The 16,614-nt window shown below is 40.8% G+C and overlaps 1 protein-coding gene and 1 long non-coding RNA gene across 2 annotated transcripts in view; one reads left to right on the forward strand and one right to left on the reverse strand.

Moving 5' to 3' along the window:
- ARHGAP25 (Rho GTPase activating protein 25) overlaps window positions 1–2,205 on the reverse strand; it is a 116,060-nt gene extending 113,855 nt beyond the window's left edge. The window contains exon 1 of the mRNA XM_020985367.2: window positions 1,706–2,205. Within this exon, the coding sequence (XP_020841026.1) occupies window positions 1,706–1,766 (61 nt within the window). The 5' untranslated portion in view covers window positions 1,767–2,205. The remainder of the gene's footprint in view (window positions 1–1,705) is intronic.
- Window positions 1,853–16,614, forward strand: part of LOC144455799 (uncharacterized) — a 29,326-nt gene continuing 14,564 nt past the window's right edge. The window contains exon 1 of the long non-coding RNA XR_013484576.1: window positions 1,853–1,944. This is a non-coding gene — a long non-coding RNA (uncharacterized LOC144455799). The remainder of the gene's footprint in view (window positions 1,945–16,614) is intronic.

A 16,614-nucleotide genomic window follows, 5' to 3' on the forward strand; every position in this document is an offset into this window, starting at 1 on the left:
ACCTATCCAACTGTCTAGAGGGGCTAAGAGTCAGAGGAAGGTTTGGAGAAGAGGGCAGGGTTCAAGCCTGGGTAGCTGGGAAGATGTTAGTATCATCAATAAAAATAAAAAATAAAATAATAATTAAGAGGAAGAGCAAAAGGTGTTTTTGTTTTGTTTTGGTGGGGGAGAATTAGTTTGATTTTAAACATTTGGGGTGCTTGTAGGACATCTGGGTGGAATTCTCCAGATATTTGGAAATATGTGACTGAAATATTGCAGAGAATTCTGGGAATATGCCATAGTTTCTGTCGACTGAAAACCTTCAATTAAAGGCTTTTTGACATGGATTGTCACAGTCAGTATCTCTTCCATGAAGCCTTCTCTAATCCTCCTAACTAAAGGTAATCTGAGAAATCTGAGGAGGAAAAGAAGAGTATGTCTGCATGTCTCCTTTCCACACATCACCTAAATAATAGCTAACATTTATATAACAATTTAAAATTTACATAGTGAATATCTCACTTTTGTTTCATATCATAGCTATTTGTAAACAAGCCATACCCCCCTTATTGGAGTGTAGAATATATCTTATCTCATCACTTAATTTTTACAGTGCCTTGTACACAGTAGGCACTTAAAAAATGGTTTGATAAATTGAATTGAACAAGGTAAAAATCTTGAGGACTGAAAAGTCACATGACAGGCTTTCTGAATATATATATATATATATACACACATACATATATATATACACACGTATATATATTTGTACAGATGTGTCTATTAAGCAATCCCCTCTCTCTATAAGTAACTCTCTGTATATTTATTCAGGAGCCTCAAATCCAAACACAGGGACTATATGTGCTAGTAACGTGGTAAACATTTCTATTTATTCATGAGATGATTAGATTTATGGCTGATCTACCCAAATTCAGGCCTGAGGAACCTTAAAACAGAGCACAGAGAATTGTCAAAGCTGGAAAAGAATACAGAATATGGGACACAAAATGTCTGTGCTGAAAAATACTTTAGAACGAGTTTCAGAATATCTGTTGTGCAAAAGTAGTTAGAATGTAAAACACAGAATGGCCGAGCTTAGAAGGAACCTTAGAATATAGAATGGCAGAGCTGAAAAGAATGCTAGCAATCAACTATCTGGTCCAGAAGTTCTTAATTGGGGGTTTGTGAACTTTTTTTTAATACTTAGATAACTACTTTTCAACATTATTGATTTCTTTTGTAATCCTGTTATTATTTTGTGCATTTAAAAATGTTATCCTAAGAAGGGATCCATAGGCTTCACCAGACTACCATGCCACAAAAAAAGATTAAGAACTCTCTTGTTTTAAAGATAAAAAGGACTGAAGGTGGTGACTTGAGCGTTTGGTTTGTAGTAAGAGTGCCTCATGTGCTGGGTGAGTGTGTTTATTCAGTAACCCTTGCCTTACAAGGGCACTTCACTGACAGGCTGTCCACTGAACCAATTCCACCTTAGTCTTGGAAGTCAATATTACTTGCTCTTTATTCAACCAGGGGCCTACCAGAGATGAGAAGCCTCAGCCCCATATCTGGATTTAATGCAAATTTCCTCCTAAGCCCAGCCTGACTCATTTTTTTTTTTAAGGAAGCCACTCATTCTTTCTCTGCTGACCCATATGCAAATGGTTGGGCAGCAAGTCATAAGGTAAGAAGTATACACAAGACACAGGAAGACCCACCATACCTATTTTCCCAGCCTCGGCTCTCAGGCTGAACTCCCAATTCCTCGGTAACTTCAGAGACATTTTTCGTGCCAGGTCTGGGGTGGAAGTAGTTGGGTGTATCTGAGGGGCTGTTGCTGTCCTCGGTCTTTTATCCAAGCTTTCCCTGGGCCTTGCCTTCTCTTCGGATTGCTTGAAGAAAGCCACCAGCCTTGGACTTGTGGAAGACTTGCCAGAAGTCTTCCTCCTTTTCAAGCATTTGGTAAGCACCTCACAGAAAGTACCTTTCTGTCACTCTGGCCCCGGGGGAAAGCCAGTCAGGCCCCAGGCTGGGCTCTAAAAATCCCTGCCCAAGGTGCTGGATTGTCTTTTAGCTCTTACTGGCAGGTGCCCCACGGAGGACTTCACAAAAGCCTTATGAAACCAAGAGATTCTGGTGCTGAATCTCAGACTTCATTGAGAGGTGGGATAAGTAACGTCTGACCTTTCTTCTCTCTCTCTCTCTTTCTCTCTTTATTTTTTCTTTTTCTTGAAGCCTCTGCTTCCGTGCATTTGAGGAAGTGGGTAGCCACTCCGGGTGGATGATGCATTATGAGAATACTTTTTTTTTTCTTCTTGAGAAAATGGCTTTTGGATATGTTTGAGAAAGCAAAACACCCACTCTTGTGACATACTGCTATGGTTTAGATTTAAAAAAAAAAAAACCTTGAGTTACTTCTTACTCCCACTCTTTGACCTACTGGATAAGAAATCCCCCAATCTGTCAGGTGGAAAAGCCTGTGTTGATAGGCATGCTCTTAGCCAGAGTTACAGGCTCCCCAAGAAACTATAAAGGCAGCCCAAGTCACTAAATCAATTTAGAAATCTCACCTCCCTGTTATTACCCTGGTTTTCTCAAGCTCCTGTGGCTTGCAAAGGCCTATGAAATCAGGACATTTTCTGCAGATAACAAGGAGTTGGAGTGGAAAGAACACTGGATTTTAGAGTTTTAACTAGGTGAGGTGAATGGCGCTCTGACCCAAGGACTCAAAGCTTAGAAAACATTGACAGCACTTGCACTCCTCTTGAGTGCAATTGAGCTTGACATCTAGTCAGCAAGAATAATTAGTTTAAATAGAAAGCTTCCAGATGGTTGCTTCCTCCCCCCGGGGAAGTTCTTCTCATGCCCAGCCTAGCTATGCTCTCATCCCTAGTGACTCCCCATGGGGTACTTGCCTCAGACTGTCTTAAGAATCCTGCATCTTCCCTATAGGACCTTGAGCTCTGAAGTCCAAGGTCTCTTCTTCCCTACTACTCTAGCTCAGCTGAATTTGTCTTAAATGTTGGTTCAGAGACACCATTTGTTTTGATTGCTTGGGCTACATTTTGTAGTGTTTGCCTAGATATGAAAATAGTGCTAGTTATGACTCTTTTCAATTTAGAATCACAGAAAGTGAGTCCAAATCCTAACCCTCCTGCCTGCGTAAACTTTGACAAGTCATTATTTCACTAGATCTCAGTTTCCTTATCTGTGAAATGACAGGTTAGAATTGATCACTGTGGTTATTCAGTTGTGTCTGACTCTTCGAGACTCCATGTACCATAGCACACCAGGCCCTTCTGTCCCCCACTGTTTTTCAAAGTCTGTTCAAGTTTATGTTCGTTGTTTCTATGACACTATCTATTCATCTCATCCTCTGTCATCCCCTTTTCCTTTTACCTTTAATCTTTCCCAACATCAGAGTCTTTTCCAACGAGTCCTGTCTTCTCATTATTGTGGCCAAAGTATTTGACCTTCCAGTGAATAGTTTGGATTAATTTCTTTAAGTATTGACTGATTTGATCTCCTTGCTGCCCAAGGGACTTTCAGAAGACTGGACCAGAAGTTCTTAAACTTTTTTATGTTACTGCTTCCTTTGGCAATCTGGCAGCCCACGGACCCCTTCTCAGAATACTGTTTTTAAATGCATACTACAAAATACATAGGGTTACAGAGGAAACCGATTATGTGAAATACAGTGATCAAAATTTTAAAAAGAAAAAACAAACTCAAGGATCCCAGGTTAAAACAGCTGAATTAGAAAATCTCTAAGATTCTTTCCACCTCAAGGTCCTATGATCCACCTCTGTTCATTCTTTTTTTCAACAATTTTTAAAAATTCAGTTTCACTTTATTTTCTGTTCTGAATTCTCCCCCACTCCCATCCACTGAGAAAGCAAAAAACACGTATAATCAAGCAAAATAAATACCTACATTAGCCACGTCAACAACAATAACAAAAGGCTTCAATCTACACTGAATCCATAACCTATCTAGAATTAGATAGCACGTTTCATCATGAGCCCTCTGGACTACTGGCTGTCCACTGAAATTCCCAAGTACTGTTCGTATTTACAATATAATTGTTATTATATAAATTGTTCTCCTGGTTCTACACACTTCACTTTGCATCAACACATAAGTCTTTCCAGATTTCTTTGAAACCATTTTCCTCATCATTTCTTACAACACCACAGCATTTCATCACATTTATAATATAACTCGTTGAACCCTTCCCCAGGTGACCAGCACTCCTTCAATTTCCAATTCTTTGTCACCACCAAAAGAGCTGCTTTAAATATTTTTATACTTATAGGTCCTTTTCTTCTTTCACTGATCTCTTTGGGGTATAGACATAGTAGCAGTATCATGGGTCAAAGTGTATGCAGAGTTTAATAACTTTTGGGGCAAATTGCTTTCCAGAATAGCTGGCTTCATTCACAGATCCAACAACAGTGAATTAATGTACTTGTTTACCCATAAAGCATTTGTCATTTTCATTTCTTTTGGTCAACTTTCAGCAAACATTTTTTAATCATCACCTATGTAGGTACAATACATCTTGTCCTTCAAAGAGTTCACAATCTAATAGGGGAGATTAGACATGAATACAAATAACTGAGACACAGGAGAGAATGAAATGTGTACAAAAGAGACATACAGGTAAATTACTTTGAGGAATTTGAGGTGGAAGAGATCACTTTAGGCTAGGAGGACTCTCAAGGTTCAGGGATGGCTCCATGGAGGAGATGACATCTGAATCTGGGCTTGAGGGAAAGGAGGGACTTCATCAAATGGAAGCATTGGTAAAGAAAAGACCAGTTTAGGAAGGGCAGACAGCATGATCAAGGGCACAGAGACAATAGTGGGCCAGAGGAAAGTGATGAACAGATTGGAATTTAGTGTATAAAGAGGCCTAATGTGAGGAAGCATGGAAAGACAGTTGGGGCCAGGCTGTAGAGGCCTTCGGATACTAGGAGCCAGAGTTTATACTTAATTTGGTAGGCAACAGGTAGCAACTTCAGGCTTTTGAATAGAAGAGGGACAAGATCTGAACAGTCTATTAGAAAGATTTCTTGGGCAGTGATGTGAAAGAGGAACTGGAGAAGGGATAAATAAATGAAGGAAGAACAAATTAGAAGGCTATTTTTGCATGTATCTTCATTGCTCTGCATCTATCTGCACGTCAGTATTCTACTGTAGCAAGTCTGTTATTTGTTTTTAAGGATTTGTTGATGTTTTCTATTATGGTCTGCATATTGGTCATTTTAAAAATTATCTCCTCTTGATCTTTTCATTCTAGCTTCAGCTCCTCCTATTATTTTTTTTAGACACAGCTGTCAGCATCTTCAAAAGGGCATGATACAGCACTCGCTGTGGCTTTGCTGCATTCTCATCTGTGGATGCAGCAAGGTGACTCCTTTGCAAAAGGCTTCTGGTGAGAGAACTGCGCTGTAGGGAAGGACTGTGGGGCCTCTCCCTCCCCGATCAGGCCATATATTCCCCAAGAAACAGGCCTGACTTCTTGACTTTTGCATTCATCCTTTTTTAGGCGCAGGAAGAAGTCTCTAATCTGGGCTGGGAGGACGATCCATGAGGATACAGGAGTCTAGCAATCTAGGAATGCAGGCTGGGTTTTAGAGCCAGCCCAACAAACAGCAGGTGCCTTAAGGAACAAGTCTCCAGGACTCCAGCCCAACAGAATCTAGCAGTGATAGATCTAGAGAATTAGAGTATTAGTTGGAGAATGTGACCAGTGGAGGCTTAAGGTGATGACAAAGAAAAGAGGCACCATAAACCCCTCGGGGCCCTCCAGAACCCTAAGTAGGAGACATAACATCCCTGGCCCTGAAAGAGAATGATGCCAGAATCAACCATATTACCTTTTTGTTTGTTTGTTTTGAGGCTCTGAACTTAGTTTGGCTGGCCCTCAGCAGACATACAGTTTATATGGGTGGTTTGAGCCCCACCCTTACACAGGTGAGATCAAAACCACACTTATGCAATTCATTCTAATTACACACTCTTGAAACCTTTCTAGTAAGACATAACCTCCTAGAGCTTTTGCTCTGCTAGCAAAGCCTTTGAAAACCCAGGATCACCACACAGTGATAAGGACTTCAGTGGAGAAAAAATTATTAACTCTATTACCAAAAAAAACTCCAATTAACCTAAATAGTTCAAAGAATCTTATTAAATTTGGTTTAATCAACCAGTGATATTGTCTGCCTTGCCCTATTGCTCAATCCAAAAACTATTTATTAAGTGCAATTGTAATTGCAAGGCCCTATTCTAGTTACTGAAGATACAAAGATAAAATGAAATCCAGGCTCTGCCTTTAAGGAGCTCTTTTGAGCAGAGGTTCTCAACTGGCGTCTGTGAACTCTTTTATTTTTTTCTCATCTTTTTTTCAATCTTTTGATAACTGTATTTCAATAAAATTTATTTTCTTTCTTTTGGGGGGGAGGGTAGGCAATGGGGTTACATGACTTGCCCAGGGTCACACAGCTAGTAAGTATTTATGTGTCTGAGGTCAAATTTGAACTCAGATCCTGCTGACTCCAGGGCCTGTGCTCTACCCACTGCACCACCTAAACTGCCCCTAAAATTTATTTTCTTTGTAGTCCTACATATTTTTATTTCATACATTTAAAAGCATTATTTTGACAAGGGATGCATAGGCTTCAACATGTTACCAAAGGGGCCCATGTACAAAAATCGTTAAGAACTCTTGTCCTAGAAGGATACGAGAGTATATGTGAAATAAGTTGAGGACAGCAGGGACTAACAGCTACTAAGGGGACGTGGAAAGTTTTTTTGAGCAGAGCCTACTCTCCTGCTGAGGGAGTTTTCAGACTGTCCTTTGCACTTCATAAAGCAGAAGCTGAGGTTCTCAGAATCTCAGAAATGGCCACAAACTTTTTCCTATCCCCTCCATCTAGAGAGACAGCTAGAAGGGAAAAGAGGAGAGAAATGGAGAGAGATGGAGCAAGGGGGTGAGACACAAACTTTGAATGGTGAACAGGAGGACCTTAAAGGACGTATGAAAAATTGCAGAACCCCAATGAATACTTTGATACCCAGCACCTTTACCCCCAGAGGCCAAGAGCACATTCATCAGGTTAAATCAGTTGAACTAGATTACATCCTACTCTCAGATCACAGAGCTCCCTGATTCTTGCATAGCTTCTCCCCTAAACTAATCTCTGTGGTTTCCCCAATTACTGTCTTACTTGCTCTGGCAAGTAAATTTGCTCTCTATCCTTGTGTGTTTTGCAAAAAATATATAGTAAAGAGGGGAAGCCAGGGGCAGCTAGGTGTGGCAGTGGATAGAGCACCAGCCCTGGACTCAAGAGGACCTCAGTTCAAATCCAGCCTCAGACACATAACACTTACTAGCTGTGTGACCCTGGGCAAGTCACTTAACCCCACTGCCTAGCCAAAAAGAGAGAGAGAGAGAGAGAGAGAGAGAGAGAGAGAGAGAGAGAGAGAGAGAGAGAGAGAGAGAGAGAGAGAGAGAGAGAGAGAGGAGGCCAGCCAAGATTAAGCTAACTGTTACCCTCCAGGTTTGTATGACTACTTCCCCCCCCCCACCAAAAATAGTGAATTTTATCCTGAACTCCAAAAAGAATCAAAGCCCTATATTTCAAATAGCTGGGGTGTGATAAATATAATACCAAGTGCAAAACTCTTCTTGAATATAAGAGAGGAAGGGTATGATTACCCAGTGATGGCCATCTTTCTCATCCCCACAACAGTGAGATCTTTCATCTCCTAAGATTATAATCCTATTGTAATCTTTGTAATCCTATGTATTTTATTCTATGCACTTAAGATATTATTTTGACAAGGGATCTGTAGGATTCAACATACTGCCAATGGGGTCCATTGCACAAAAATGGTTAAGAACCCCCATCCTAGAAGACTATAAGAGTTTATGATATATGAGGTAGGGCATTCCATGTCTATCTATAATTCCCTGTTACATGCAGTCCATGGGTTTCTGTTACATGATACACACTGTTATATAAAGAGTCGATACAAGTATATAAAAAAGAGCCATTCCCCAATAGATAAGGCATCAGAGGATAGGAATCAGTAGTTCTCAAGAGAAGAAATACAACTTATCAACCACCTATGGGAAAAAAGTTGCTATTAACTGATAAGGGAAAAGGACCTTAAAAATCTAAGAGCTACCACACACTCACAAGATTGGCAAAAATGGCAAAAGAGGACAATAGACTTTGTCAGAAGGTTTCTTAAAGACCAGCAAACCAGATCATAACTGGTGAAGCTCTGAAGTGTCCAACCATTCTGGAAAAAGTTTGGAATTTTACTCCAAAAGTCATTAAAGTTCAAACTGCAAGAAGACTTTTAGAACACCCCATACTTCTGTTTAAGTGACTGCACATGGCAGAAGTTTATATACAGTTCCTTATACATTCCCCTTCCCTGTTTCTTTCTGTGTTTTGAAATGGTTGTTACTCCTGATAGCCGTTGAATACAAATGTTTGAAAGAAAAACAGGAAATGAAAAGAAAATACTATTATACCATAATGGCAAATAAGCGAGTTCTTGGCATAATTATCAAGGGATATATCCTCTGAAAAGAAATGTCTCCTTGCAGTGGTTAGAGAAACACCAGGAAAAGGGAAAAGCAAATCCCTCTTAGGAAAAGGAGTGGAACCTTAAAATGAAATCGGAATTATCATTAATCAAAAGGCCGAGCCAGGTCAGGACTAGGATTTCTTTGTAAAACGGAGTTCTCAAGGGTTAACATAAACAAGAAACCTGGTTGTAGGAGTGAAAATTCAAACTTCAACATTAATACTAAATACCATTGCAAGATAAGAATCTATCAGAAGAGCTGAACTCAACCCGAGTTTATGTCATCTATGGCAGCTGCCATCCCTCGCTGCTCCTGTCCCTGCACTGGGCTGGCCAAGTACGTCAACATTCCCCTCCAGATTCAGCCATGCTATTTTTGGAGTGTGGACTCATGCAAAGCTGGACACAGGATTTCTTAAGTATTGTCTCCCCCGAATGCTACTTTCATACCACTGGAGACTTCAAGTGACACATGATTTTATCCCAGATTTTTTTTTAAGGTCTCAGTGCAATGAAAGCAACTTTAAGTTTTTAGGTCCAAGTCTGAGTTCTGACATTTCCTAGCAGTGTGACCTTGGATAAGTCATAGTCTCTCTGAGACTCAGTTCCCTTATCTGTAAAATGATAATAATAATAATAATATTCTACCCACAGAGCCATGGCTAAAACATTTTCTAAGCTTCTATGAGTTAGTATTTTATTACATAGGTTTTCTAGAAATGGAAATTTATTGCATTATATTGAGTCCTCTCTTATTTTAAAACTTTTTTAAAAGCTTCAATGAACTACACAAATTATTATTAATGTTTGGGTTCAAATTTGCCTGGACCCTAGATACATACATAGTGAGGGACATGTATCAGATCATATCACTGTCCAGGGCCTGAGAATAGTCCTAAGAAAATGACAGCAGAGACACAAAGGAAGTGAGGGACCTAGGGTGTTTGGACTTCTCTCTGGCACCCTGTCTGTCCAGAAGAACCCCTCTAGACATTGAGTGAGCCTGATGGTGTCCTGTAGACTTCCCAAATATTACCTCCAGCCCTCAAACTAAGGACTGGGACTCTGCCCCACACTTTACAGTCTGACTCAGTAAGCCACTACTTTCTAATTAGGTGGGGGATTCAGTTCAGTAATAATAATGGCCAGCAGTTAGATAGCACTTGAAGTTTGTGAGACCCTATATATTATCTCATTAGATCTTCACATTCTTTTGAGGTAGATTCTGTTATTATCCCAACTTTTGCAGATGAGGCTAAGAAAGATCAAGTGACTGGACTAATGTCGCACAGCTAGCTGAACACAAGACTTCCAGAGTACAAGTCCAGCACTGTGCACTGCAACACCTAGCTGCCTCTAATTCAATCAATCAATATATATTTACTGAGCATTCTGTGGTGCAATAGATAGAGTGCTGGGCCTGGAGTCAGAAAGACTTGAGTTCAAATCTGATCTCAGACACTTATTAGCTGTGTGACCCTGGGCAAGACACTTAACCCTGTTTGCCTCAGTTTCCTCCTCTGTAAAATGAGCTTGAGAAGGAGATGGCAAACCACTCCAGTATCTCTGCCAAGAAAACCCCAAATGGGGTCATGAAGAGTCAGAAGCAAATGAACAACAAATGTGCTGGGCACTTATGCTGATTGCTAGGGATACCAAAAAAAAAAAAAGTTCCTGCTCTCGAGGAGCTCACAGTTTAACGTGAGAGACAACGTCAAATAAGTATGTACAACCTAAATACAAGATGAACTGGAAATAATCAACAGAGAGAAGGAATAATTCAACAAATGCTTATTAAGCACAGACTGTGCACAAGGCACTGTGCTAAGCATGAGGGGACATACGAATTTTAGTTTAAGGAGATAATGGAAAAGGCGATGGATTCGACGTCAGAGGCCCTGGCTTTGATTTCCAGCTGGGTCATTTACTACCCATATGACCTTCGGCTAGCGATGGCTGGGGAACCTGCGGCCTCATCACCACATGTGGCCCTCTAAGTCCTCAAGGGCTGCCCTTTGACTGAATCCAACCTTCCCAGAAAGAATCCCCTTAATGAAAGGATTTGTTCTGTAAAATTTAGGCTCAGTCAAAAGGCTGCACCCAAGGACCTAGAAGACCTTGAGGCAGCCGGTTCCCCACCCCTGATACTTAACCTTTCTAGGCCTCAGTTTCCTCATCTGTCAAGTGAGAGATTGGACTAGATGATCTCTAAAATCTTCTAACTCTAAATCCTCCAAAACTAGAAAAGACAGTCTCTGCCCTTACAGACCTTTAATCTAATATACAGTTACAACACATACACAGATAATCATAATATAAAACAAAATGCCTTGTAAGGCCAAAGGGAGAAAAAATCAGAAATGGAGAGTTCAGGGAAAGCTTCTTGAAGAAGGCAGTGGGAATTCAACAGAGGAAGGAAGATGCTGCAGACATGGGTAATAATGTTGGCAAAGGCATGAAATCACAAGGCACTTATGGACCGATGGACAGTGAGCAGGCCACTTTTGTTAAAACACAGAGCTGGGCAGGGAGGAGTAGGAGATGAAACTAGAAAGGTAGGGTGACACCAGATTGTGAGGGGCCTTGAATATCAAGGTAAGTTTACTGGGTAGCAATCGGCATAGGTCATGACCAGATCTGCGCTTATGGAAGATGCGCTTATGGGGGCCAAAGGGTGGAAACGAGAAGCATTTATTAGGGGGCTATTACAACAGTGCAGGCAGAAGGCAATGAGAGTCTGTGCTAGGATGGTGCTGGGGAAGATAGGCAGGAGGAAATGAATGAGATGTCAGGGATTGTCTTTTGCCTCTTTTTGTATGCCCGACACTTAACACAGTGCCTGGCACTCAGTAGGTGCTTAATGTTTATTGAATTGAATTGAATGACATAGAACTAGAATCACTTTAACAGGCTCGAGGGAAGTGAGAAAGAGTGAAGAGTCAAAGATAACACCCTGGTTTGAAACTGGGAATCTGTGTGAATGGTGGCATCACTGAGAGACATCATGAAATTGGAAGGAAAAGGAGGCCCTTAGGGGAAAGAGAATAAATTCAATTCTTGACATGTTGAGTTTGGGGTCTAGAGGTGGGACATTTGGCTAGAAGTGTCTTATAGGCAGTTGCAGATGCAGCCTTCTGCTCAGAGGAGAGATCAGGCCTGGGGATATGGATTGGGGATTCTGGCAAAGCAATGACCGCTGAAGCCACTCTCTTAAAGGAGACTGGCAGATGAGGGAATGGTGAGAAAAGAGGACACAGAGCAAAACCTTGAGGAGAAAAAAAAAACAGAAAACCCTGAGGGACTGGAAATGAAGGTGATAGAATAGGAGCAGTTAGAGACGTAGGAGGGGAACCAGGAGCTTGCCGGAGCTCTGAAGCCAAGGGATGAAGGAGTCTTCACAAGGAGAGTGGTCAACAATACAAATGCTACAGAAAGGTCAAGGAGGATGAGGACTGAAGAAAAGACCACAGAATTTGTAAATTAGGAGGTTACTGGTGACCTCTGAAAATGACTGTCCTAGCCAGAACAGTTTGGTCTAATGCTAGCTATGGGTTTGAAAGCCATCTTGGCTGGAGAGCCATGGGAACAAGGTAGGGAATTCCTCCTCCTTCCCTCACAAACTCTTACCTTGAGGGCTTCTAATTCAATGACACTGGAACCATTTGTAAAGTAATATGTGGAAGCCCTGGGGAAGCTTTTTTTTTTCCTTTTTAGAGTTGTTTCCTTTTAGTCCTGGAAAACCTCATGACTGGATGAGGAAGTAGGGAGAGAATTCGAGGATGATCTGTAAGCAAATAGCATGCCTGAAAAGGAATGTAGTCTTAAATTGCTGTGTCAGATGAACTTTCATTCATTTGACTGGACTACACATCTAGACAGCTAGGTGGCACAGTGGATACAGTGACAGGCCTGGAGTTAGGAAGATTCATTTTCCTGAGTTCAAATCTGGCCTCAGTCACTTACTAGCTGTGTGACCCTGGACAAGTCACTTAATCCCATTTGCCTCAGTTTCCTTATCTGTAAAATGAACTAGAGAAGGACATGGCAAACCATTCCAGTATTTTTGCCAAGAAAACTCCATGGGCAGTACTGGCATGCTGTGAGTCTATGGGGTCACAAAGATCTGGGCAAGATTGAACAACTGAATCACCACCACCAAAAGATCAAGCCCATATGGATCACCACATGGGCAGCCAGGGAGTTCATCATCTCCAAAGTCCCCATGCTCCCAAATGCTCAGCTGGAAACAAAAAGAGCTATTCTGACTGTGGCCTTCATTATACTATGGTACATGATGGGAGAAAGATAAGTACAAAGAATCCAGGAAAAAAAGAAAATTGAGGGAAACATGACTTACTTTCTTGGCTAGGGTAAGGGTGAAAGGGGAATGGAAGTTATGGTCAGAGAAGGCTTCATGGAGAAGGGAGCATTTGTGCTGGGCCTTAAAGGAAGTGAACAGCTCACAAATGGAATGAGAGAAGCTAATTACACTTATCATCTCTTTGTAAAGGTGAGCTCAAATTGAGGATGGGCTTTATAGGCATTTCGACAGAAGAGAAGCCAGGACTGTGGCTAGGCAGGTAGAAGAGATGATTTAAATCCACTAGATAAGCTGATCAGTAGGAATCACCTAGCTATCGAGACCAATAAACAAGAATTTATTAAGCACCTACTATGTGCCAGGCATTGTGCTAGGTCCTCGGGACATAAAAACAAAATAGTCTCTGCCTTCAAGGAGCTTACATTCTAACATATATGGGTTATAGAGAGAAATATAGAAGATACAGGTATACACACACATATGTACACATATAACACATGCATATATAATTTAACATGTATTATATATACATTTCTGCTGTTAGTTTTGTGTGTGTATGTGTGAAGGTAAAATCAGCATTTTTAAAGATCCTAGAGTTCATATTATTCATTAATTCAGACTAGTCAAGCCTTCCTTAGTCAGGGTCACCATGGAATTAGTCCAGTGCCTGAATAGAAGATGCTGTGTTGCTGTCTAGGCTTGTAGCTGAAAAGCTGTGGTGGGGATGACACTCTGCAGCTCACAAACCGCTGGTGTGATTTGAACCATGTCTCCCACCAGCAAAGAGCAATGACACACGCACATTTTTGAATTTGCCAAATTACATACTGGGACTGCAATACTTTGGGGCAAGGGCAATAGACTCTGGTCTCCTGGAGGTCCCAGTTCGTGGTCAGGATCACCCTTCCCTCAAGGTTCTTTCTGGCTGAGAAGAAGCTTGGCCCCACTGACAAGAGGGAACAGAATCGACAGGGGAGGAAGCTAGGCCCCGCCCTGTGGAATAGGCCTGCTCCCACAGCTACTTAACACAAATTTCTGGGTCTTGCAGGAAATGTCAACGGCAGCTGATTTCTGCTTGTAATATGAAAGGTCTTCAAGGCTTAATGTTTGTAGCTTTACATGTGAGATACAGAGCAGACAAGGAGGGATCACGCAAGAAAGTGCATCTCTATTAGTCATTTCAATAAGGCAATAAAATAGTACCAGGCATTTATATATTACTTTTCACTGATCAAAACAATTTCATATTTTTACATCTTATCTTCACAACCACCTTGTAAGAAAGGACAGGAATTTTTTTTTACTGTCTTACCATAGACTTTATTTTGAATCTTCTCTGCCCTGAGTATGATTATATACTTACTTTTTTAATTTATGGAATAAAACAAATATTTCTATAACATAGTATAATAAAAAAGATAATTGCACATGAAACTGCAAATCTACACAACAATGGGAAAAGGACCCACATGTACAAAAATATTTAGAGCAGCTCTTTTTGTGGTGGCAAAGAACTGGAAATTAAGAAGATGCCCATCAATTGGGGAATGGCTGAACAAGTTGTGGTATATGAATGGAATGGAACACTATTGCGCTATAAGAAATGATGAGCAGGTGGACTTCAGAAAAACCTGGAAAGACTTGTATGGACTGATGCTGAGTGAAGTGAGCAGACCTAGGAGAACATTGTACACAGTAACAGCAATACTGTGCAATGATCAACTTTCACAGACTCAGCTCTTCTCAGCAATGCAAGGATCTAAGACATCTCCAAAAATCTCATGATGCAAAACGCCATCCACATCCAAAAAAAAAAACACAAAAAACAAATATACAACAAAATTATCATATAAATTTCTTTTTTTTTTTTTCCCCCAACCCCTCCCCACCCCGGAGATTGCCACCATTATAGGTAATTATTCTATACATACTTCTATTTGTCAGTTCTTTCTCCGGATGCAGATAGTGTCTTTCTTCATATGTCCTTCATAGTTAATTTGGGTATTTATAATAGTCAAAATAACTAACTTGCTCAAAGTAGGACAGGAATTATTATCTCTATTTATGGCTGAAGAAACTGAGGCACAGATGGGGGAAGTGACCCATCCCAAGTCAAAGAGGTTATCAAGGGTCCAATAAGACTTTATGTGAATAAAAGAGATTAGAGTTTTACCCGTTATCAGCTCCCGGTCTGTGCAGAGTCAGTCTCAAAGAGAGCAGAGATGGTGTTTCCCTGCTTGCCCTTGCATCCCTGGCATTTGGCACCAGGCTTGGCCCAAAGTAGGCACTTAATGAATGCTGGTTGATTGACTAGAACCAGCTTCCTACTTCATCATCCAATTTTTTCCTTATGACTTGCTGACCCCATTGCCTTTCAGGGCCCTGAATGGTTTTTGCTTGACTTGTTTTCTGCCTCCTATGAGCAGACAACAGAAGGGCATGGTGGCTAACAATCTGGCCTCAAACCTCATTGAACCTGGGTTCAAATCCTTCCTCTGACACATGCTGGCTAGGTAACCTTGAACCTCCAGTCTTTGTTGCCCTAGACTACCCTCCAATCATGTAAGTCTTAGAGAAAGTGCCAACTGGTACAAGTATAAAGTGTTTCTTTACCTGGGGGTTCCCTATGCCATTGAAGTCAGAGGCTCAAGTCTCTGTTCATATAAGGAGGCAGTGACTGCTCTAGTGAACTTCCTTGGATTTAAATGAGTTGTTCAATTTATCAAGAGACCACAGCAGGATGGAAGCTTGAAGTTCTGCCCCCTGGGCTATTCATTCATTCATCTATCTATCGAGTGACTTAATCATTCAAGAAATATTGATACCTATTATGTGCACTGCATTGCCTTCATTGCTTGGAAGAAGTACACAATTTAGACAACATATCTGGCCCTCTTTCTTGACCAAATCCAGTGTGTTTTCTATTACACCACAGGAGACTCTGTAAAGTATTACAATTATGGGCAAAACTTGGAACATCTCAAATTCCTTTTTCCATTCAGCACCATGAACTCAAGGTACGACTAGGAAGCAATATAACCGTAACATACTAGAACTCAGACATCCAAATGGATGTTGTCCTCCATCAAAGTAGTCCCCTTGGATGTCTGTACATTTATTCCAACAATGCAGCCTCTGCACAAAAGCATTTATGAAAGAACCTTTCCTTGGGAACTGTCTTCAGGGCCTGTTATGTCGCACTTTATTTTGATTATCCTCAATTGTGGCAAATCTTCATCCTTTCAAAATGGATCTGACTTTTGGAAACAGCCAGAAATTATTCAGAGTAAAATCTTATGAATAGAGCAAGTGCCCAAGTTGGAGAATACCATTTTGGTTAAAAAAAAAAAGGTATGATTATTAAATGATGAGATGGGTTTTCTTATACCTCTCATGAGTTTGCTCTGAAGGCAATCCTAAAAAAAATGTTTTGAGTAACATCAGAATAAATGGGCTCCTTCATTGACTACTTCCAAGGGAAATACTCAAGTGGATATACAAGTTCAAGGACTATGATAATAGTGGTCATTTATATATCACTATAAGATGTTGCCATGTGCTTTCCATACATTATCTTATTTGATATTACCACCTTTCCCTTGCCCTCCCTTCCCTTTCTTCTCCCTTCCCTTCCTTTTCCTCCCCCTCTCTTCCCTTTCTTCTCTTTCCTTCCCCTCCCTTCTATTCCTTTCTTTCTCTTCCCT

Source organism: Phascolarctos cinereus, unplaced genomic scaffold, assembly GCF_003287225.1.
Source record: "Phascolarctos cinereus isolate Bilbo 61053 unplaced genomic scaffold, phaCin_HiC Scaffold_2;HRSCAF=192, whole genome shotgun sequence".
Lineage (NCBI taxonomy): Eukaryota > Metazoa > Chordata > Mammalia > Diprotodontia > Phascolarctidae > Phascolarctos > Phascolarctos cinereus.